At 39.4% G+C, this 24,000-nt stretch overlaps 1 protein-coding gene across 2 annotated transcripts in view; it reads left to right on the top strand.

Annotated features, from left to right (window-relative positions):
• Positions 1–24,000, top strand: part of LOC128706382 (prolyl 4-hydroxylase subunit alpha-2-like) — a 138,242-nt gene that overhangs the window by 65,452 nt on the left and 48,790 nt on the right. For both annotated transcript variants that reach the window (XM_070091387.1, XM_070091390.1), the window contains exon 2: positions 11,951–12,132. In XM_070091387.1, coding sequence (XP_069947488.1) covers positions 11,951–12,132 — 182 coding nt within the window. The remainder of the gene's footprint in view (positions 1–11,950; positions 12,133–24,000) is intronic.

The following is a 24,000-nucleotide window of genomic DNA, read 5'->3' on the forward strand; positions in this document are numbered from 1 at the left end:
GTATTTAGGTGATTATGGACGGGGAGGGAGGGGTGGGTGGGTTATGAGGGAAGTAGTGAAAGGGTAAATGCGTTCAGAAGGGGAGGAGGGGTGAAGAGGGCTGAGAAAAAGGGGATGCTCGTTGAAAGGGAGAGGGAGGAAAGGGTAGAGGTTGAGAGAAACAGAAGGAAAGAAAGAAGGGAGGGGAGTGGGAAGGAACTCCTTCGCACTCGCCGCAGGGTCGTATTGTTTGACCTCTAAGAAGCGGGTGTGACGTGACGACCTCATCACCCAGCTACCTGCCGTTAACAGGTCAGGCGGACAAACGCCACTGCAACGGGCTTCTCCGTTTTGCTAATCGCACAAACATCCACTCAAAAAAAAAAAAAAAAAAAGAGAGCTAACGCAAAGTTTAAACACCGCTACGGTATTGGTCGCTTCCGTCTTTACCGATAATTTCTAACACATACGATTAGAATTTGATATTCCTTTGAGGAAACTTAACTGTAATTATTAACCCCTTTTAGATTAATAACCCAGGATACCACAAGAAATCCAGTGTGGCTTATTTTCATTAGGTTTCTTTTAATGTCTTCCCCAGGATGCCACCCACAACAGTCGGTTGTCTCCTGCTAGGTAATTGGGGCATTATGTGTTAGGCAATTTACCAATACATTTCTTCCTTTCCAGGATTCGACGTTCTAAAGAACAATTTATGTTGGTAATTGTTCACAAATATTATTTGTTTCACAAATATTATTCTTCACTGTGTCCCTTATATTCCGTCTAACGTAATCAGATCCGCTGCTAACAAACAGTCTCATCAGAGCAACGTTAGCACAAAAATCGCTCTGTGTTACGCAAATATTATTGGCTCTGGTGATGGTAAACGAGTTTGTTTTATGCAGTAACGCTGGTTCGATCCCCACCTTATATTCCCCACTACATCATGTGTGATTCATAATTACAGTCATGCAAGAACTACAGTAACTTTCTCCAGGTGAAAACGAGTTAAAAACTACCATAAGAGCAGTAGTGAACAACCAGGCGTTTTCTGCTACGCTTTTTCTTGTTATTAGAAGACGGTAAACGGTTGATACCTTTGTCTATTGTTGTTGTAAGCCATTGATGTCTGTGTTGTTGTTCCTGAAGCGAGTTTTCTTTTTTGGCTGTTCTTATTTTTAAAGTTGATTGTATTTTCTTTTTGTTTTTAGTTTTGAGTACAGCGTGCAGAGTGAGGGAGGTGAAATTCGAAATCTAGAGGCAGACCTTGGTTTAAACAGCGCCTCAGAGAGGTATAAGAAAACAAAAAAAAATCATAACAGCGCGTGAAAGGTACGAAACAAATGAGGAAGAGAAAGGGAGCAAAACGGAAGAGCCACTAACGAATACGCAATGCAAAGAAACGAAGCAAACTGCAGTTTGAGTTGAAGGGCAACTCAGAATCAGAACTGCTGCATAAAAAAGAAAGAAGCGGTATAAGGCCAAGGAATACTGCTAAAGGAGGAAGGAAAACTTAGGAAATACGACAGAGAGGATTGCGAGGCACCTGAGCAGATGATTCAAGAAGGTAATGATTGAGGAGACAGGGACGGTTCCCAGAAGTAGGGCCAAAAAACGACAACACGGGACGACAAGCACGCAACAATTAATAATGGTAGGTAAGACACATGGGCAACAGTTAGGCAACTTTATTCCGAAACGTTTTGCCTACACAGTAGGCTTCTTCAGTCGAATACAGAAAGTAGGCAGGAGCAGTAGAGATGTGAAGACGATGTAATCAGTCCATCAATCTTAAAGTTGTGATGAATGGTTTTGAGAACCGACAAGTTGAAGAATTGAGACACTTATGCAACACATGGGAATCTTTATTGAAGAAACGTTTCGCCACACAGTGGCTTCATCAGTCCAATACAAAGTAGAAATGGGTAAGGATAGTAGAAGTTTGAGGTAATCAGTCCCTCAACCTGGGATCGATGTGTTCAGTCTATCACTCTTGTAGGAAGTGCAGCACAGGGCCAGAGAGGTTGCTTATATACTGCTGTGAGATGAGTTGAAGCAGGAGGAGGCGGGATCACAGTGGGACCTGCCACTAGTGTAAGTAGGTCGTCGTCCAAAGGTTGGGCAAGCGTTGAAGTCTTTGTACTGATGAAGCCACTGTGTGGCGAAACTTTTCTTCAATAAAGATTCCCATGTGTTGCATAATTGTCTCAATTCTTCAACTCTAAAAGTTGTAGATTTGAGGTTGTCAGTCCCTCAGCCTGGAGAAAAGTTCTGTTCCATACTCTGAAACAGTCTCAACAATTAACAATAATGAGTTACACACATGAGGGTAATTCTACGTTCCACAAACAAAAAAAAAAAAAACAAGAACAGAAGTTTTACAGGAAGAGTAACATGAAAGAAGAAATGAAAGCAAAGTACAGGAATAAAATTTTGTGGGACTGATTAACTACAACTTAAAAAGAAATAAATAATACCCGAATTAACAGAAAACATTTTAGAAAGGAGAGGAGAATAAGAGAGAGAGAGAGAGAGAGAGAGAGAGAGAGAGAGAGAGAGAGAGAGAGAGAGAGAGAGAGAGAGAGAGAGAGAGAGAGAGAGAGAGACATTGCCGGAGACTGAAAGAAATCGCCAGTAAAGTCGGTTTGCTGACTGGTAAACAATACAATCTATCAGACTGCCGGAGAGTGAGCGTGACTTAGCGGTCTTCAGAAGTGGAACATAGCATCCTCCGGTGATGACCATAATTAAGTCTCGTGTGGCAGATGTGGAACCACGATGGAAATGTTACTACAAGAAGTTGACAACGATGGAGAAGCCCTGACGTACCTTAATACAAAATATCACATTCGTTATCTTTCTTCAGTCCAACGGATTTGCTAACGATCTCACAGTTTCATTTTTTTTACAATGATTATACCCAGCTAAAGACAAAAATTCAGAACCCCCAAGAATATGCCAGTGATCGCTGCTTTAGTGGCCCTCAACAGGGCCATCAATTACCCATTTTTCGGGATAAGCCAGTAGTCGTTGATGCCACAACAGCACCATCAACTATCTTTGCGGGTAAGCCTGAAGTTGCTGCCGTAGCTGACCCGACCTTCACGCGTGTCAATCACCACGTGTGAAGGTTAGATAACATATGCTAACTTATAAATACATCGTCCATAACGAAATATTTTTCGTTATGGTGGGTTACATCTGGCAGTGTGAGACTTGTTTTTAGCATCTAACATTCGTTAGATGTTAAAAACAGAATCCATACATGGATTAACGAGTTAATGAACTATATCTGGAGAGGCAAAGAACCAAAATACAACAGTCCAGTTATGGACAGGGCAGGGGCCAGGAGCTGTATCTCTACTCCAAATCCTCTAACCAAACCATACCATGAGTTCAAACCACGCTCATGATATGGTTGTTTGCAATCGTGTCATTAAGATTTCGTGAGTCCTCTAAGCAAGTTATAGTTGGGTGAGTAACCTACAAACACATATACAGACGAATCGCACTGGCAACTAGGTCAAGAGGTGACCTGGGACGGCTAAACTAGCACATCGAGTCCACCTGCTCCATCTATGACGAACACCTTAATTGCGTCATAACATCACTGTAAATTATATATATATATATATATATATATATATATATATATATATATATATATATATATATATATATATATATATGCAAGGAATTCGCGAGAGCATGCGAAATATACACAAACACTGATCTCTGGCTGAAGGAGACTCGAACCTACGAACCTTAGGACAAGGTACGCAGTGCTTTACCAATCTACCCACACTGGACCAATACCTTGGCGTGTAGCATGCGCTACACGTTTGATCCAAGGCAGCCAGCTTTCAGGGAGAAGGCTTACAGCTTTTCATCTCATCCCCTGCATGCATCAGAGTTACTAGAGATTTGAACAATGCAAGGAATTCGCGAGAGCATGCGAAATATACACAAACACTGATCTCTGGCTGAAGGAGACTCGAACCTACGAACCTTAGGCATGCAGGGGATGAGATGAAAAGCTGTAAGCCTTCTCCCTGAAAGCTGGCTGCCTTGGATCAAACGTGTAGCGCATGCTACAGGCCAAGGTATTGGTCCAGTGTGGGTAGATTGGTAAAGCACTGCGTACCTTGTCCTAAGGTTAGTAGGTTCGAGTCTCCTTCAGCCAGAGATCAGTGTTTATATATATATATATATATATATATATATATATATATATATATATATATATATATATATATATATAGAGAGAGAGAGAGAGAGAGAGAGAGAGAGAACAAATGGATTTGTCAGTTAAAAATAGAAGAGGAAAGTTATTAAATGGAGAATTAGAGGTATTGGGAAGATGGAGGGAATATTTTGACGAATTGTTAAATGTTGATGAAAACAGGGAAGATGTGATTTCGTGTATAGGGCAAGGAGGAATAACATCTTGTAGGAGTGAGGAAGAGCCAGTTGTGAGTGTGGGGGAAGTTCGTGAGGCAGAAGGTAAAATGAAAGGGGGTAAGGCAGCCGGGATTGATGGGATAAAGATAGAAAAGTTAAAAGCAGGTGGGGATATAGTTTTGGAGTGGTTGGTGCAATTATTTAATAAATGTATGGAAGAGGGTAAGGTACCTAGGGATTGGCAGAGAGCATGCATAGTTTCTTTGTATAAAGGCAAAGGGGACAAAAGAGAGTGCAAAAATTATAGGGGGATAAGTCTGTTGAGTATACCTGGTAAAGTGTATGGTAAAGTTATTATTGAAAGAATTAAAAGTAAGACGGAGAATAGGATAGCAGATGAACAAGGAGGCTTTAGGAAAGGTAGGGGGTGTGTGGACCAGGTGTTTACAGTGAAACATATAAGTGAACAGTATTTAGATAAGGCTAAAGAGGTCTTTGTGGCATTTATGGATTTGGAAAAGGCGTATGACAGGGTGGATAGGGGGGCAATGTGGCAGATGTTGCAGGTGTATGGTGTAGGAGGTAGGTTACTGAAAGCAGTGAAGAGTTTTTACGAGGATAGTGAGGCTCAAGTTAGAGTATGTAGGAAAGAGGGAAATTATTTCCCAGTAAAAGTAGGCCTTAGACAAGGATGTGTGATGTCACCATGGTTGTTTAATATATTTATAGATGGGGTTGTAAGAGAAGTAAATGCGAGGGTCTTGGCAAGAGGCGTGGAGTTAAAAGATAAAGAATCACACATAAAGTGGGAGTTGTCACAGTTGCTCTTTGCTGATGACACTGTGCTCTTGGGAGATTCTGAAGAGAAGTTGCAGAGATTGGTGGATGAATTTGGTAGGGTGTGCAAAAGAAGAAAATTAAAAATGAATACAGGAAAGAGTAAGGTTATGAGGATAACAAAAAGATTAGGTAATGAAAGATTGGATATCAGATTGGAGGGAGAGAGTATGGAGGAGGTGAATGTATTCAGATATTTGGGAGTGGACGTGTCAGCGGATGGGTCTATGAAAGATGAGGTGAATCATAGAATTGATGAGGGGAAAAGGGTGAGTGGTGCACTTAGGAGTCTGTGGAGACAAAGAACTTTGTCCTTGGAGGCAAAGAGGGGAATGTATGAGAGTATAGTTTTACCAACGCTCTTATATGGGTGTGAAGCATGGGTGATGAATGTTGCAGCGAGGAGAAAGCTGGAGGCAGTGGAGATGTCATGTCTGAGGGCAATGTGTGGTGTGAATATATGCAGAGAATTCGTAGTTTGGAAGTTAGGAGGAGGTGCGGGATTACCAAAACTGCTGTCCAGCGGGCTGAGGAAGGGTTGCTGAGGTGGTTCGGACATGTAGAGAGAATGGAGCGAAACAGAATGACTTCAAGAGTGTATCAGTCTGTAGTGGAAGGAAGGCGGGGTAGGGGTCTGCCTAGGAAAGGTTGGAGGGAGGGGGTAAAGGAGGTTTTGTGTGCGAGGGGTTTGGACTTCCAGCAGGCATGCGTGTGCGTGTTTGATAGGAGTGAATGGAGACAAATGGTTTTTAATACTTGACGTGCTGTTGGAGTGTGAGCAAAGTAACATTTATGAAGGGGTTCAGGGAAACCGGCAGGCCGGACTTGAGTCCTGGAGATGGGAAGTACAGTGCCTGCACTCTGAAGGAGGGGTGTTAATGTTGCAGTTTAAAAACTGTAGTGTAAAGCACCCTTCTGGCAAGACAGTGATGGAGTGAATGATGGTGAATGTTTTTCTTTTTCGGGCCACCCTGCCTTGGTGGGAATCGGCCAGTGTGATAATAATAAAAATAATATGAACATCAAAATGGTATACAATACCGACAGGTTGTTAGGTAAGACACATATGCAACAGTTAGACAACTTTATTCCGAAACGTTTCGCCTACACAGTAGGCTTCTTCAGTCGAATACAGAAAGTGGGCAGGAACAGTAGAGATGTGAAGACGATGTAATCAGTCCATCACCCTTAAAGTCGTAGAATTTGAGGTTGTCAGTCCCTCGGCCTGGAGAAGTTCAGTTCCATAGTCAGGAACTATCTGAAGATCAAGCGACAGTGCGGAGACTTAAATACTGTCGGAAGGAGAGGTGCAGGGTAGTAGTAGTAGTAGTAGTAGTAGTAGTGAGAGGCAACTGAGAGGTCATGTCCCTCTCAGATCCAACCCTTCTCACTTGAAAAGCTTGTCCAAGGTGTTTTCTGTCAGACACTGCAACACGTGGCATCTTGGTACAGAAAACACCTTGGACAAGCTTTTCAAGTGAGAAGGGTTGGATCTGAGAGGGACATGACCTCTCAGTTGCCTCTCACTACTACTACTACTACTACTACTACTACCCTGCACCTCTCCTTCCGACAGTATTTAAGTCTCCGCACTGTCGCTTGATCTTCAGATAGTTCCTGACTATGGAACTGAACTTCTCCAGGCCGAGGGACTGACAACCTCAAATTCTACGACTTTAAGGGTGATGGACTGATTACATCGTCTTCACATCTCTACTGTTCCTGCCTACTTTCTGTATTCGACTGAAGAAGCCTACTGTGTAGGCGAAACGTTTCGGAATAAAGTTGTCTAACTGTTGCATATGTGTCTTACCTAACAATAAAAATAATATATATATATATATATATATATATATATATATATATATATATATATATATATATATATATATATATATATATATACATACATATATATATATATATATATATATATATATATATATATATATATATATATATATATATATATATATATATATATATATTAAATAATGTAGGGAAGTACCACCTCTACGGCTGGACTGGGGACCCTCATCCTCAGAGAAGACAATAAACGTACTTCAGGGAAAACTCAAGGTTCTCCCCGGAGCTGTTTGAATATTTTCTTCTCCTACCACCCCCTATATTTGATATTCTTTGTGAACATTTACTAGTAAACAGAATACATTCACAGAAAAACATAAACATGAATACAATGGCACAATGTATCAAAGATCATGAATTTCCTTCAGCTGCTCCGAGGCTGGACGCGAGCCAAGTATGCAGCAAGTATTTCCCCTCTGGATGGCTATGCTGAGGCGCTGGAACATGAAAGTGGCTGCCCTTGGGTCCCTGGTGGTGTCGATGAGTCTGGAACCCAATTCTTTAAGGAAACGTGTGGCATTTTTCCCCATGATCCCAAGGTCTCTGATCCCACTGGGACAAATTGATACTGTTGGCTTATGTCCCTGTACTTGCTGATCTTGTACTCCTCCCTGTGGTCAGCAGCTCCTCCCTGTCGCCCCACATTGTGATGGATATAGGTGTCAGCCAGTGTGGACACACAGGTATAGTCCCATGCTAAGAGTTTGCCATTCTTCCAAGGATAGATGGTGATCCCTTCAGGGCAGTTTGCTGGGTTGTGGGTATTGTTGGCTGCTAGCGATCGGGGCTCCCTCTCGGCTGGGCATCCAGCTGTAGCAAGCGTTCTCTTAATGATGTCGTTGACCTCATTGTGTCTTGCATGCCAGCCCTTGGTTTTGGAACAGTTAAGACCATGTAGACCGTATTGGTCTCCTTGCGCTTCGCCACAAATACACGTATATTCTGTGTGAATTGGGGCAGCAAGGCGCAGAGCCACTGCAATACGGAGGATCTTAGGGTCGAGTCGCGTTCCCATTGCCGATATGGGAACTGTTTGGAGGAAGTCCCCGGAGTGATGTGCGCTCACAGCCTGGAGATGGGTAATCTCCTTATCTGATGTTGCAGCCCTGAGCATGTTGGCAAGCACCTTTTCAGCGATCGGGCCATATATATATATATATATATATGTCGTGCCGAATAGGCAGAACTTGCGATCTTGGCTTAAATAGCAACACTCATCTTGCCATATAGGACAAGTGAAAATTTGTGTATGCAATAATTTCGCCAAAATCATTCTGAACCTAACGAAAAAAAAATATTTCACTGTGTTTGTTTAGTATTAAATTATTGTAAAAAAATCTAAAATATATTTAGTTGGGTTAGGCTAAAATAAATTGCGCTTGTTATAATAAGGTTAGGTAATTTTTCTTAGTTCCTTTTGGTGCAAAATTATAAATTTTTACATCAACATTAATGAAAAAATTATATCTTTAAACGTATAAGAGAAATTTTTAGAAAGGACTTAATTTTAAATGAGTTCTTGTTAATTGACCAGTTTTACATATTCGGCACGACATATATATATATATATACATATATATATATATATATATATATATATATATATATATATATATATATATATATATATATATATATATATATATATATATATATATATATATATATATATATATATATATATATATATATATATATATATATATATATATATATATATATATATATATATATATATATATATATATATATATATATATATATATATATATATATATATATATATATATATATATATATATATATATATATATATATATATATATATATGGATATATATATATATATATATATATATATATATATATATATATATATATATATATATATATATATATATATATATATATATATACATATATATATATATATATATGTATATATATATATATATATATATATATATATATATATATATATATATATATATATATATATATATATATATATATATATATATATATATATATATATATATACATATGGATTCATTTAATTTGTAATAAAATACTTTGGGATTATTAAACCAGAACTTATTAATTAAACTATAATTACGAGTTCGAGAAATAATCATATCAAACATAACTTGTATTAACGTTGGTAGAATTGCCGAGAATATGTTAGGTGAAAGGACACAAGTGCAACTAATGTGACATTTTATTTTGGCAACGTTTCGCTCTCCAGGAACTTACCCAAACATAACATAACCTAACTTAACCTAACTAACCCGGACCAAACCAGACTTCATTTAATATAACCCGACCTAACCTAGCATAACTTAAATTTTGCAATTTTTATTACTGAATGGGTTTAAGATCAACTTGTTGAACATTAACTAACGAAATCACCTATAAAAATGGGCACAGATTTTTTTTTTTAGGGGTCTTCGTTTCTTATTCATTTATGTGGATAACTCTTCTCCATCCTTCCTTCATGTGTGGTGTTCATGTCTTAGCTTGACCGAGCAGTCAAGAAAGAGAAGTTTGGCCTCAGGTCGGGCTGCCAGGGTAGAACGTCACTGGTAGTGGAACTTGGAAGGGGAAAGAAGATGGGGCCAAAAGGAAGTGAGTAGAGGCAGGTAGCACCCAGGAAGTGATAGCAACATAGGAAGTGCCAATTACAAACTCTGGCTGATTGCCAAACAAGCTAATATGTTTTGTCCGTGACTATCTCTCCAGCAGTAATCGTCTTGACGAGTGAACTGAGGATCTTCATTTGCCTTTTATTTTTACGTCTTGCGAAGCAAGGCGGAGGGTAAGCATTCACGGGCGTGACTTGAATGATAGCTCGGTACAAGACGTGAAGTTTGTTTCAAAAAAGACTCTCTTTAAATACCCTTCTCGAAAGGCTACTAACCCAGGATAACCCAAGAAAGCCAAACAGTGTGGCTTATATCCGTTGGTTCCTTCTCATCGTCCTTAGGATACGACCCACAACTTTTACCTGCATATTTACTGCTAGGTGAAGAGTGGCAGGAGGTGTAGCTCAACTTACTGTAAGTTCCGTCTCACCTGATGATTAAACCCGGGTTCTTTGGTAGCAGCAGAAGCAGCGAAGAGTTATATGCGAGGATGATCAGTCCCTCAGCCTTGAAGAAAAGACTTCGAGGTGGTCAGCACCTCAGTTTTGATAAGTGTTCAGCGCCACAGCCTCTATCACGCTGAGAGCTCTCAAGAGAAGAGAGGAGGAGAGCCTGCAAGAGAGGAGGAGAGCTCCCAAGAGACGTGGGAGAGTTCGCATACCCAGTGGTGTTCTCCATCTTACCTGTTCCTGAAGCTGTGCTTGAAGTTTGCCTCCATCGCCTCATCACCCAGCTCGTTCCACTCTTTTTCCCCCCTGGGCTTCTAGTTAAAAAGTGTTTCCTCGTATCCTTCGTCGTCCGAGTTTTTGTTATTTGAAATCAAATAACCATGTCCTTGTCCACTAATTACTTTTTATTTTTTTTTCATTTCACCCCAGAGTTTCCTTCCCCTCAGTAGTGGGAGATCCAGTTCCTTGAGTTAATCCCAAGAGTACATTTTCTCTCGGCTCCGATAGGCTTTAAATCTTATTATTACGTACTCGATAACATGGTTTTGCGTACTCCATGGCTGTCTGATATTCTTGATACACGGAGTCATGTTCTTGATTCATTGTTTCATATTCTTGATTATAGTGTCATATATTTAATATATAGTGTCTTATTCTTCATAAATGGTGAAATGTTCTTGAAACATAGTGTCACGTTCATGATACATATTATCATATTCTTGATACAAAATGTCATATTCTCGATACACAGCGTCTCGAATGACTAAATGGGTAGTTAAAGGCAGTTCTCACGTTCGTAAGATTTCTGTTCGCCGTGAATGGTATGTGATTTTTTGTGTGTGACTCTGAAGATATGTTTTGTTATTCCCAGGTTCTTCTCCTGGTGTGAGGTGAAGAGGCATCCCTTCGTTTTCCTCTCACTGTATTCTTTCTCTCTTGGGTTTTCCTTCCTTGGCCTCCATTTTCATGATTTTAATTCCTTCATGCTGTTGACTTCCCAAAGTCACGTGTTAGAAGACCATTACCAAAATTTGAATATATATACATGTATATACATACATATATATATATATATATATATATATATATATATATATATATATATATGTGTGTGTGTGTGTGTGTGTGTGTGTGTGTGTGTGTGTGTGTGTGTGTGTTGTGTGTGTGTGTGTGTGTGTGTCAACAGATTAAACCCTGGTGCATATCACCATGTGTGCTTGTCACGTACTTAGCTAAAGACGTAGAGAGAGAGAGAGAGAGAGAGAGAGAGAGAGAGAGAGAGAGAGAGAGAGAGAGAGAGAGAGAGAGAGAGACGAGAGAGAGAGAGAGAGAGAGAGTCGAGAGAGAGAGAGAGAGAGAGAGAGAGAGAGAGAGAGAGAGAGAGAGAGAGAGAGAGAGAGAGAGAGAGAGAGCAACAGAGACTGAACACCTACCATCTGTGACCAGTGTGCGCCAGAGGGCCTTATTCCATGCCTGAAGCCACGGAGGCTTCAAGCATCTGTCACTTGTTGAGTCTCCGGCAACTGACAGAACCCAGTAGTGAGTACGAATAGAAAGGGCTTCTGTTTGGCGCTCAGCAGACGGAGGATCAAGCCTCCACCACGTCTTGCCCATTTGGTTATGGCGCTCAACATGAATTTATTTATTTATTTTACGCGCATTGTGTGGTATCGAGAATATAAGAAAAGCCTGCACGGACCGCTGATAGACCTATCACCAATTTACCCTCACTAATCTAGCCTTACTAATAGTTCACGAATTCACTCCTACACAGATGCGGTCGTGCTGGGTCCTTTTCTTCCTCCTGCTAGGAATGGGGGCTCTCTTCCCGGTGGAGGCGGAAGTCTATACCTCCATCCACGACCTGACGGCAGTGTTCGCCCTGGAACGACAGGTCGTCACTGCCCTTACCAACTACCTGGGTGACATGGAGGCTAAGATTACCAGGATACGTAGGTGAGTAATGTATTGCTTTATTCGTGAGTAGTGCAGTGTTTGACTGGTAGGTGAGTAGTGCATTGCTTTATTCGTGAGTAGTGCAGTGTTTGACTGGTAGGTGAGTAGTGCATTGCTTTATTCGTGAGTAGTGCAGTGTTTGACTGGTAGGTGAGTAGTGCATTGCTTTATTCGTGAGTAGTGCAGTGTTTGACTGGTAGGTGAGTAGTGCATTGCTTTATTCGTGAGTAGTGCAGTGTTTGACTGGTAGGTGAGTAGTGCATTGCTTTATTCGTGAGTAGTGCAGTGTTTGACTGGTAGGTGAGTAGTGCATTGCTTTATTCGTGAGTAGTGCAGTGTTTGACTGGTAGGTGAGTAGTGCATTGCTTTATTCGTGAGTAGTGCAGTGTTTGACTGGTAGGTGAGTAGTGCATTGCTTTATTCGTGAGTAGTGCAGTGTTTGACTGGTAGGTGAGTAGTGCATTGCTTTATTCGTGAGTAGTGCAGTGTTTGACTGGTAGGTGAGTAGTGCATTGCTTCATTCGTGAGTAGTGCAGTCCATCACTGGGTTTTCACTATTTTACAAGTGTTGGCACCCTTGAAGTGTGCAGTTGCTACTCAACTTTACATAAATGTGAAACTGAGGAAACAAAAGCGAAATAAGAATTTCTGTCGTATTCCACCACAAGAAATGTGTTATATTAAATCAGTCGGTCTGAGACCCGAGACTTGAGAAGGATGACGAGGACATCAAAGAATTGCATTGTGGGATAAGAAGCAACAGATTCCTTGTAGTGATAGCTCAGTGGACGAGAGAAAAGGGATAGACGGCTGTGGGTAAGAAGGGGTAGATGGGATTGATGAATTATTATATTAAGTCGTAGTTTTTGGGTGGTTGATGCCTTGTTAACCTGGTGAGATGTTTTGTGCATGAATCACTGTGGAGAAATTTGATGTGATATAAACTCTGGAGGCTTTTTCTTTTCCGATGCTTTAAGTTATTTGTCGTTTAAACTGAAGGAACTTTCAGATTGATTTATTGATTGTGTGTGTGTGTGTGTGTGTGTGTGTGTGTGTGTGTGTGTGTGTGTGTGTGTGTGTATACTCACCTACATGTGATTGCAGGGGTTGAGATGTGATTCGACCCCTGCAATCAGCATATAGGTTAGTACACACACACACAAACTTCACATCTCGGAAGTATTAACCTTCACATGTCTTCAAATAACCATCATTATTTCCACTATTATCCGTTACAGTAATAAACTGTTGGGTTTAACGAAGTCCAAATTGGATTATTTTCTGGGCATTATTGTCATCAAAGAGTTTTTATTTTCTGCGTGTGAAGGATCCTCGCTGTCCTTTTTGAGAAAGAAATTAAAGTTTTTTCTTAAAATGATCAACTTTATATATATATATATATATATATATATATATATATATATATATATATATATATATATATATATATATATATATATATATATATATATATATATATATATATAACAACATTGCGACTAACCAAGGAGTCGAACCCATGCTGCTTTGGCCCGCCTCATGGTGAGCGAAATACACATGACGCTCTAGTCCACGAGACCCACAATTCTCAAGAATGACGCATCCAGCCAAGCTAGGTGCTTTACCCGTAATCCGAGGACATACGGTGGTGTGGATGCCTCTGAGCTAATTTCATTCTACTTCCTGTTTGGTGTACTAGCCCAGCGAGCAGTATTTTATATTATTGTACCCAATACCACTCGTTCGTGGGTACAGTAATATAAAATACTGCTCGCTGGGCTAGTACACCAAGCAGGGAGTATTATGAAATTAGTTCAGAGGCATCCACACCACCGTATGTCCTCGGATACTGCTTGTGAACCAGGCTGCCCAGTTTATGTGGCTTAGATAGAAACAGAAAAGGTGGTGGAGTATGTGTCTACTTAGCTTACAACCCAAGACCTGATTTAAATAACAATAAACTGGAGATTCTATGGTTTGAAGTGCTGCTTCCCAAGACCAAACCCATCTTAGTAGGAACTAGTTACCGCCCTCCCACCCAGGACCAGTTCTTAGAAGACTTTTCCAGAGTCTTGACCGGACTTGAAAACAATTGCGAGACAATAATACTGGGTGACTTTAATATCTGTTTTCAGCAGCAAAATAACGGGCTATGCAAAAGATATAAGCAAATTCTAGGTTTAAATAGTTACACTCAACTGATTAATATACCAACCCGGATCACACAGTTCTCAGCCACCCTAATTGACCACATACTTTGTAACCGCTCTGAGAACATTAGTCAGTCAGGCGTCATTACCACAGGCCTTAGTGATCATTTCATCATTTACTGCACCAGGAAAATCATTAGGGATAGGATAGGCCTACAAAGGACAATAAAAATGAGGTCAACTAGAAACTACATTAAATAAACACTGGTAAATAGGCTACACAATTGTGACTGGACAGAGATAACAAGTTGCATGGACGTAAACGATGCCTGGGAAAAATTCAAAACAATGTTCACTACCATCCTTGATAATATTGCACCAGTTAAAGAGGTTAGGATTAAACGAAGAACTGAACCCTGGATGACTACTGAGATATTAGATAATATGAAATTCAGAGACCAGCTGCTAAAAAGATTTAAAGCAAACAGACAGGATATTGCAGCACTAAATGAATTCCAAAGGGTGAGGAACAGAGTGCAGAGACTTATAAAAGGAGCAAAGGCAAAGCACTACTGCTCAAAAATTGAAGAGTATAAGCATAACCCCAGAAAGCTCTGGCAACAACTAAAACAGTTGGGGTATAGCCATAAGCCAGTAGATAGGTCTAACATAGTACTCATTATCGATAATGAGGTATGCCACGAAACATCTAAGGTGGCAAATTGCTTTAATTCCTACTACACATCTGTTGCCTCAACACTAGTAAGTAAACTACCAGCTGCATCAAATACCTTTAACACAGACTCTGATAAGTTTCAAACATACTATACCAATAAAGGGGTAACCCCAAACAGTTGTCAACTAGTAAGTGTATCTCATGACTTTATTCAAAAAGAACTAAGCAGGTTAAACCTAACTAAGAGCACAGGCCCTGATAACATCCCGTCTAAGTTCCTAAGAGATGGTGCTTCTGAACTGTCAATCCCTATTGCTCACATAATAAATCTATCAGAGTAAAACAACTGAAGCTAAATCATGTTTATAAAATTGCTCACAAACAGTGTCCAGAATATCTTACTGTCAATTTTGTCAAGGTTGGGAACCAAAGCAATCATAGTACTAGGGGGAGAGAGCACAACTTTGTAGTACCCACAGTCATTGGCCAGGCTTCAAACACCTTTTATTGTACAGCAATAAAGGAATGGGACAGATTACCCGCACATGTCAAAGCCAGTCATAGCATGAACCAGTTCAAGAAGACTGCCAAAAGGTGTCTGATGAATGTAGCTACAGAAAGGGAGGGGAATGATTTTCTATTTTTTAGCTAACATACGTGTAAATTTTACCTTATTCCTAGTAATGACCCTCGTGTAGAAGATAGTCTTAATGACCCTCGTGTAGTAGATAGTCTTTTTAGTATGATAATAACATGTTATCTTCATTATAGAATAATAAGAAAATATTATAACCTTTATATTATAATAATAAGGTAAAAGGACCCCAATGGAAATAAGTCACTCTGTCTGACTTTTTTGGGTTATCCCAGGTTCTCTACACATATACTGCTATGTATGATAATTCTATGTAACCGTATTTGTGTATACCTGAATAAACTTACTTGTGTGGCCGAGTGGATAAGAGCGCTGCCTGGGAATCTTTCTGTCCCAGTATCAGTATCGAGTCCTGCTGAGACTGCGATCTCTCTCTCTCTCTCTCTCTCTATATATATATATATATATATATATATATATATATATATATATATATATATATATATATATATATGGTACGCGCCCCATCTCTGAGGAGCTGGATGAGATTTTCGCATTTTAATCAGTGACAAACACGAAACAATATGTACTGGACATGGGGAGAGCACCAGTGAGGTGGTAGTGGTGATGGTGGTAGTAGTAGTGGTGATAATGGCGGTGGTGATAGTAGTGTTTGTGACTGTGGTGGTGGTAGAAGAGAAAGTTAGATTGGGTGATTTTGCTCGGTTACGGAAGGTAATTCCTCACACCTTGAGCTGTGAGTGAGACTGTAGAGCTGATCAATGGTTGAGTGATATCACGCAAAGCAAGTAGTGACAGAGTGACAGAGCCAACTGGACACAGGCAGTGACAGATAGAGAAAGAGAGAGAGAGAGAGAGAGAGAGAGAGAGAGAGAGAGAGAGAGAGAGAGAGAGAGAGAGAGAGAGAGAGAGAGAGAGAGAGAGAGAGAGAGAGACTGTTAAAACATAACTGCTTTCTAAATAGTGGTGTTTAATATGCAAGTATTTGTGGATAATTAAGTTTAAATTGGTATTCGAAGTTCTCTAAGGAGGAGAGTGAAGCATTTAGTGGAGCATTAGTGCTTCCAGGCCACCTGTTACACACACACACACACACACACACACACACACACACACACACACACACACACACACACACACACACACACACACAACATTGGACATAGAAATGGTGGACATTCACAAACATTTTAGTCTTGAAAGTATCAAGGAAGATAGACACAAATATCGAGTGAACTTACGTAGATGAACTACAGAGATGTCAGAACACTGCTGGTAAACTACTGCATTACCGTTATTATTACTCTTCTTCGTCTCTTTCTTCTTTTCTTCTTTTTGTAATTATTATTATTATTATTATTATTATTATTATAATTATTATTACTATTATTATTATTATTATTATTATTATTATTATTATTATTATAATTTATTATTATTATTATTATTATTATTATTATTATTATTATTATTATTATTATTATTATTATTATTATTATTATTATTATTGTTATTATTATTATTATTATTGTTATTATTATTATTGTTATTATTATTATTATTATTATTATTATTATTATTATTATTATTATTATTATTATTATTATTATTATTATTATTATTATTATTATAATTTATTATTATTATTATTATTATTATTATTATTATTATTATTATTATTATTATTATTATTATTATTAAATAAAGAGAAACTTTGAACAATTTGAAAATAAAGTCATCAGAAAAACATTGAGACTAATGAATCTAAGTGATCAAAACTTTAAACAAATATAGATAATTAAAAAAATGAAAGCAATTTGGCTAAACAACGCCCCCGCTGCCCGATCTGTGATCAGGCCTCATGGTAGATCAGGACCGGATCAACCAGGATTTTACTATTGGTCGCACGCAACCCGACGTACGAACCAGAGTTTGTCTGGTCAGGTATTGACTTCAGGTGCCTGTCCAGCACCTTCCTGAAGACAGCCAGGGGTCTATTGGTAATCCCCCTTATGTATGCTGGAAGGCAGTTGAAGAGTTTTGGGCCCCTGACACTTATTGTGTTGTCCCTTATCGTGCTAGTGGCGCCCCTGCTTTTCAATGAAGGGATGTTGCATCGTCTGCCGAGTCTTTTGCTTTCACAGGGAGTGATTTTCGTGTGTAAGTTTGGTACTAATTCCTCTAGGATTTTCCAAGTGTATATAATCATGTATCTCTCCCGCCTGCGTTGTAGGGAGTACAGGTTGAGAAACGTCGAGAGTTCCCAGTAACTGAGGTGTTGTATCGCAGTTATTTGTGCCGTGAAGGTTCTCTACACTTTTTCCAGATAAGCAATTTCACTTGCCATGAATGGTGCTGTTAGTGTGCAACAATATTCCTGCCTAGATAGAACAAGCGACCTGAAGAATGTCATCATGGGCTTGGCATCCCTAGTTTTGAAGGTTCTCATTATCCATTCTGTCATTTTTCTAGCAGATGCGATTGATACAATGTTGTGGTCTTTGAAAGTGAGATCCTCTGACATTATCACTCCCAGGTCTTTTACATTAGTTTATCGCTCTATTGTGTGGCTGGAATTTGTTTCATACTCCGATATAGTTTTAATTTCTTCACGTTTTCCATATCGGAGTAATTGAAATTCTTCATCATTGAACTTCATATTATTTTCTGAGGCCCATTTGAAGATCTGGTTGATGTCCGCCTGGAATTTTGCAGTGTCTTCAGTGGAGGACACCGTCATGCAGATTCGGGTGTCATCTGCAAAGGAAGACACGGTGCTGTGGCTTACATCCTTGTCTATGTCAGATATGAGGATGAGGAACAGGATGGGAGCGGGTACTGTGCCTTGTGGAACAGAGTTTTTCACAGCAGCCGCCTCAGACTTTACTCTGTTTATTACTATTCTTTGTGTTCTATTTGTAAGGAAATTATATATCCATCTACCAACTTTTCCTGTTATTCCTTTATCACGCATTTTGTGCGCTATTACACCATGATCACATTAGTGAAAGCTTTAACATACTATTTGTGAATCGGATGTTATCGCTATCGGTCTGTAGTTCTTTGCTATTACTTTACTGCCCTCTTTGTGGAGTGGGGCTATGTCTGCTGGTTTTAGCAGCTGTGCAACGACCCCTATGTCCATGCTCTTTCTCCATAGGATGTTAAAAGCATATGATAGGGGGTTCTTGCAGTTCTTGATGAACACGGAGTTCCGTGAGTCTGGGCCAGGGGCAGAGTGCATGGGCATGTCATTTATCGCCTTTTCGAAGTCATTTGGCGTCAGGATAATATCAGATAGGTCTGATTCTACCAAATTCTGTGTCTTGCTAATAAAAAAATCATTAGGTCTTCGAATCTCAGTCTGGACAGCGGCTCACTAAAAACCGAGTAGCTCACTCATTTCCTTGCTGTCATCTGTGTAGGACCCATCTCGTCTAAGTTGGGGCTCAATACTGGATGTTGTTCTCGACTTAGATTTGGCATAAGAAAAGAAATATTTTGGGTATCTTTCAATTTCATTTATGACTTTTAGTTCTTCCCGCGTTTCTTGACTCCTGTAAGATTCCTTTACCTTAAGTTCAATGTTTGCTATTTCTCTGATCAGTGCCTCTCTTCGTAGTGCAGATATAGTGGCTTCTTTTAGCGACTCTGTTAATCTGCGCCTTCGCCTGTACAGGGAGCGCCTTTCTCTTTCTAGTTTACATCTTCTCTTCCCTTTCCTTACGGGAATATGCTTTGAGCATACCTCGAGTGCAACAGAGCTAATTTGTTCAAGACATAGGTTTGGATTCGTGTTGCTTAGGTTATCTTCCCAGTTTATATCATTTAGGACCTGGTTGACTTTTTCCCACCTTATGTTTGTTATTGAAGTTGAATTTGGTGAAGGTTCCCTCGTGACTGATGACATTTTGTTGGTCTGGGGCCCCGCACATGCATTTACCTGTCTGAACCTCTATTATGCTGTGATCTGAATATATTGCCTTTGATATGGTAATATTTCATATCAGATCACCATTGTTAGCGAAGATGAGGTCCAGTGTATTCTCCAGTCTTGTTGGCTCTATTATTTGCTGGTTTAAGGTGAATTTGGTGCTGATTTAATAGTTCATGTGTGTGCGAGTTTTCATCTGAGCTGCCTCCTGGTGTTATCTTTGCTACAACATTATTTCTTACATTCCTCCATTTTAGGTGCCTTGAGTTGACATCCCCCAGCAGCAAGATGTTTGGGGCAGGAGCTGGAAGATTTTCCAGACAGTGATCTATTTTCAAAAGCTGTTCCTGGAATTGTTGGGAAGTTGCATCCGGAGGCGATTTTGACTTAAATAGCAACGCTCTTCTTGCCGAATAAGACAAGCGAAAATTTGTGTATGCAGTAATTTCGCAAAAATCATTCTGAACCTAAGCAAAAAAAATATATTTCACTGTGTTTGTTTATTATTAAATTGTTGCAACTTTATCTAAAATATATTTAGTTGGATTAGGTTAAATTAAATTGCGATTGTTAAAATAAGGCTAGGTAAGTTTTCTAAGGTTCCTTTGATACAAAATTACTAATTTTCACATTAATATAAATGAAAACAATATATCTTTAAACGTACAAGATAAAATTTTAGAAAGGACTTAATTTTGAGTTCTTATTAATTGGTCTGTTTTACCTATTCAGCACGACATATATATATATATATATATATATATATATATATATATATATATATATATATATATATATATATATATATATATATATATATATATATATATATACAGTTGGAAATATATGACATATGAAGGAATATACCTAATTTTATCATTCAAATAGAGAGTATACTGCCTTGCCGTACCGTTGTCTACACTAAAAAATAGCAACACACCTCGGTGGCATGAACCATGATGGCGACACCTGTAATTAAGCATTCTTTCTTGTCACTTCCCCTCTTTTCTTTATTTAAGTCTTCTGGCTTACAACTTTACTTCTCATCTCCCTCTCTATCTCTGTCTCTCTCTCTCTCTCTCTGTCTCTCTCTCTCTCTCTCTCTCTCTCTCTCTCTCTCTCCCTGTTTCTGTCCCTTCGACTCCCTGTACAATACATCTGTCCTCCTGCATATTGGTATTTGTTGATACCAATATACAATTTTGGTATCAACAAATATCAAAATGTAAAATACTTTAAGTTTAATTTTGCCAATCTAACTTCAAGTATTTTACAAAACTCTGGAAAAACGCGTATATACAACACAAGCAAAAATAAAAATAGTTGGGACACGTCTGACACCGGGATGGCTGGGCAATCCAGGCAACGTTCAATTTTGCACGCATATCACTCATAGTGTGGTGGAGGTCATGTAATTATCAGGTGATGATTTTTAATCATTTGTCAGCCACTCAGAAAAAATGTTTCGAAATAATTTTAGCTATTGGTAATGGTGATGAAAATTAGTGGGAATTGTTATATATATATATATATATATATATATATATATATATATATATATATATATATTATATATATATATATTTATATATATATATATATATTATATATATATATATATATATATATATTTTATTATTATTATCACACTGGCCGATTCCCACCAAGGCAGGGTGGCCCGAAAAAGAAAAACTTTCACCATCATTCGCTCCATCACTGTCTTGCCAGAAGGGTGCTTTACACTACAGTTTTTAAACTGCAACATTAACACCCTTCCTTCAGAGTGCAGGCACTGTACTTCCCATCTCCAGGACTCAAGTCCGGCCTGCCGGTTTCCCTGAACCCCTTCATAAATGTTACTTTGCTCACACTCCAACAGCACGTCAAGTATTAAAAACCATTTGTCTCCATTCACTCCTATCAAACACGCTCACGCATGCCTGCTGGAAGTCCAAGCCCCTCGCACACAAAACCTCCTTTACCCCCTCCCTCCAACCTTTCCTAGGCCGACCTCTACCCCGCCTTCCTTCCACTACAGACTGATATACTCCTAAAGTTATTCTGTTTCGCTCCATTCTCTCCACATGTCCGAACCACTTCAACAACCCTTCCTCAGCCCTCTGGACAACATTTTTGGTAATCCCGCACCTCCTCCTAACGTCCAAACTACGAATTCTCTGCATTATATTCACACCACACATTGCCCTCAGACATGACATCTCCACTGCCTCCAGCCTTCTCCTCGCTGCAACATTCATCACCCATGCTTCACACCCATATAAGAGCGTTGGTAAAACTATACTCTCATACATTCCCCTCTTTGCCTCCAAGGACAAAGTTCTTTGTCTCCACAGACTCCTAAGTGCACCACTCACCCTTTTCCCCTCATCAATTCTATGATTCACCTCATCTTTCATAGACCCATCCGCAGACACGTCCACTCCCAAATATCTGAATACATTCACCTCCTCCATGCTCTCTCCCTCCAATCTGATATCCAATCTTTCATCACCTAATCTTTTTGTTATCCTCATAACCTTACTCTTTCCTGTATTCACTTTTAATTTTCTTCTTTTGCACACCCTACCAAATTCATCCACCAATCTCTGCAACTTCTCTTCAGAATCTCCCAAGAGCACAGTGTCATCAGCAAAGTGCAACTGTGACAACTCCCACTTTATGTGTGATTCTTTATCTTTTAACTCCACGCCTCTTGCCAAGACCCTCGCATTTACTTCTCTTACAACCCCATCTATAAAAATATTAAGCAACCAAGGTGACATCACACATCCTTGTCTAAGGCCTACTTTTACTGGGAAATAATTTCCCTCTTTCCTACATACTCTAACTTGAGCCTCACTATCCTCGTAAAAGCTCTTCACTGCTTTCAGTAACCTACCTCCTACACCATACACCTGCAACATCTGCCACATTGCCCCCCTATCCACCCTGTCATACGCCTTTTCCAAATCCATAAATGACTCAAAGACCTCTTTAGCCTTATCTAAATACTGTTCACTTATATGTTTCACTGTAAACACCTGGTCCACACACCCCCTACCTTTCCTAAAGCCTCCTTGTTCATCTGCTATCCTATTCTCCGTCTTACTCTTAATTCTTTCAATAATAACTCTACCATACACTTTGCCAGGTATACTCAACAGACTTATCCCCCTATAATTTTTGCACTCTCTTTTATCCCCTTTGCCTTTATACAAAGGAACTATGCATGCTCTCTGCCAATCCCTAGGTACCTTACCCTCTTCCATACATTTATTAAATAATTGCACCAACCACTCAAAAACTATATCCCCACCTGCTTTTAACATTTCTATCTTTATCCCATCAATCAATATATATATATATAGTAGGTTGGTAGACAGCAACCACCCAGGGAGGTACTTCCGTCCTGCCAAGTGAGTGTAAAACGAAAGCCTGTAATTGTTTTACATGATGGTAGGATTGCTGGTGTCCTTTTTTCTGTCTCATAAACTTGCAAGATTTCAGGTACATCTTGCTACTTCTCCTTACACTTAGGTCACACTACACATACATGTACAAGCATATATATACATACCCCTCTGGGTTTTCTTCTATTTTCTTTCTAGTTCTTGTTCTTGTCTATTTCCTCTTATCTCCATGGGGAAGTGGAACAGAATTCTTCCTCTGTAAGCCATGTGTGTCGTAAGAGGCGACTAAAATGCCGGGAGCAAGGGGCTACCTGGTTACCTGGAGGTTACCTGGAGATTACCTGGAGGTTATTCCGGGGATCAACGCCCCCGCGGCCCGGTCCATGACCAGGCCTCCCGGTGGATCAGGGCCTGATCAACCAGGCTGTTATTGCTGGCCGCACGCAGTCCAACGTACGAGCCACAGCCCGGCTGATCCGGCACTGACTTTAGGTATCTGTCCAGCTCTCTCTTGAAGGCAGCCAGGGGCTTGTTGGCAATTCCCCTAATGCTTGATGGGAGGCTGTTCAGCAGTCTTGGACCCCGGACACTTGTGGTGTTTTCCCTTAGTGTACCAATGGCGCCCCTACTTTTAATTGGGGGCATTTTGCATCACCTGCCCCGTCTTTTACTTTCGTAGGGAGTGATTTCTGTGTGCAGATTTGGGACCATTCCTTCCAAGATTTTCCAAGTGTAGATTATGATATATCTCTCCCTCCTGCGTTCCAACGAGTACAAGTCAAGTGCTTCCAAGCGTTCCCAGTAGTTAAGGTGCTTGACAGAACTTATACGTGCAGTAAAGGATCTCTGTACACTCTCCAGATCTGCAATTTCATCTGCTTTGAATGGAGATGTAACCCCTTCTCTTGTATATATTACTAAATTTAAAAGGCGAAACTTTTGTTTTTCTTTTTGGGCCACCCTGCCTCAGTGGGATATGGCTAGTGCGTTGAAAGAAGAAAGAATATATATATATATATATATATATATATATATATATATATATATATATATATATATATATATATATATATATATATATA

This window comes from Cherax quadricarinatus, chromosome 3 (assembly GCF_038502225.1).
Source record: "Cherax quadricarinatus isolate ZL_2023a chromosome 3, ASM3850222v1, whole genome shotgun sequence".
Lineage (NCBI taxonomy): Eukaryota > Metazoa > Arthropoda > Malacostraca > Decapoda > Parastacidae > Cherax > Cherax quadricarinatus.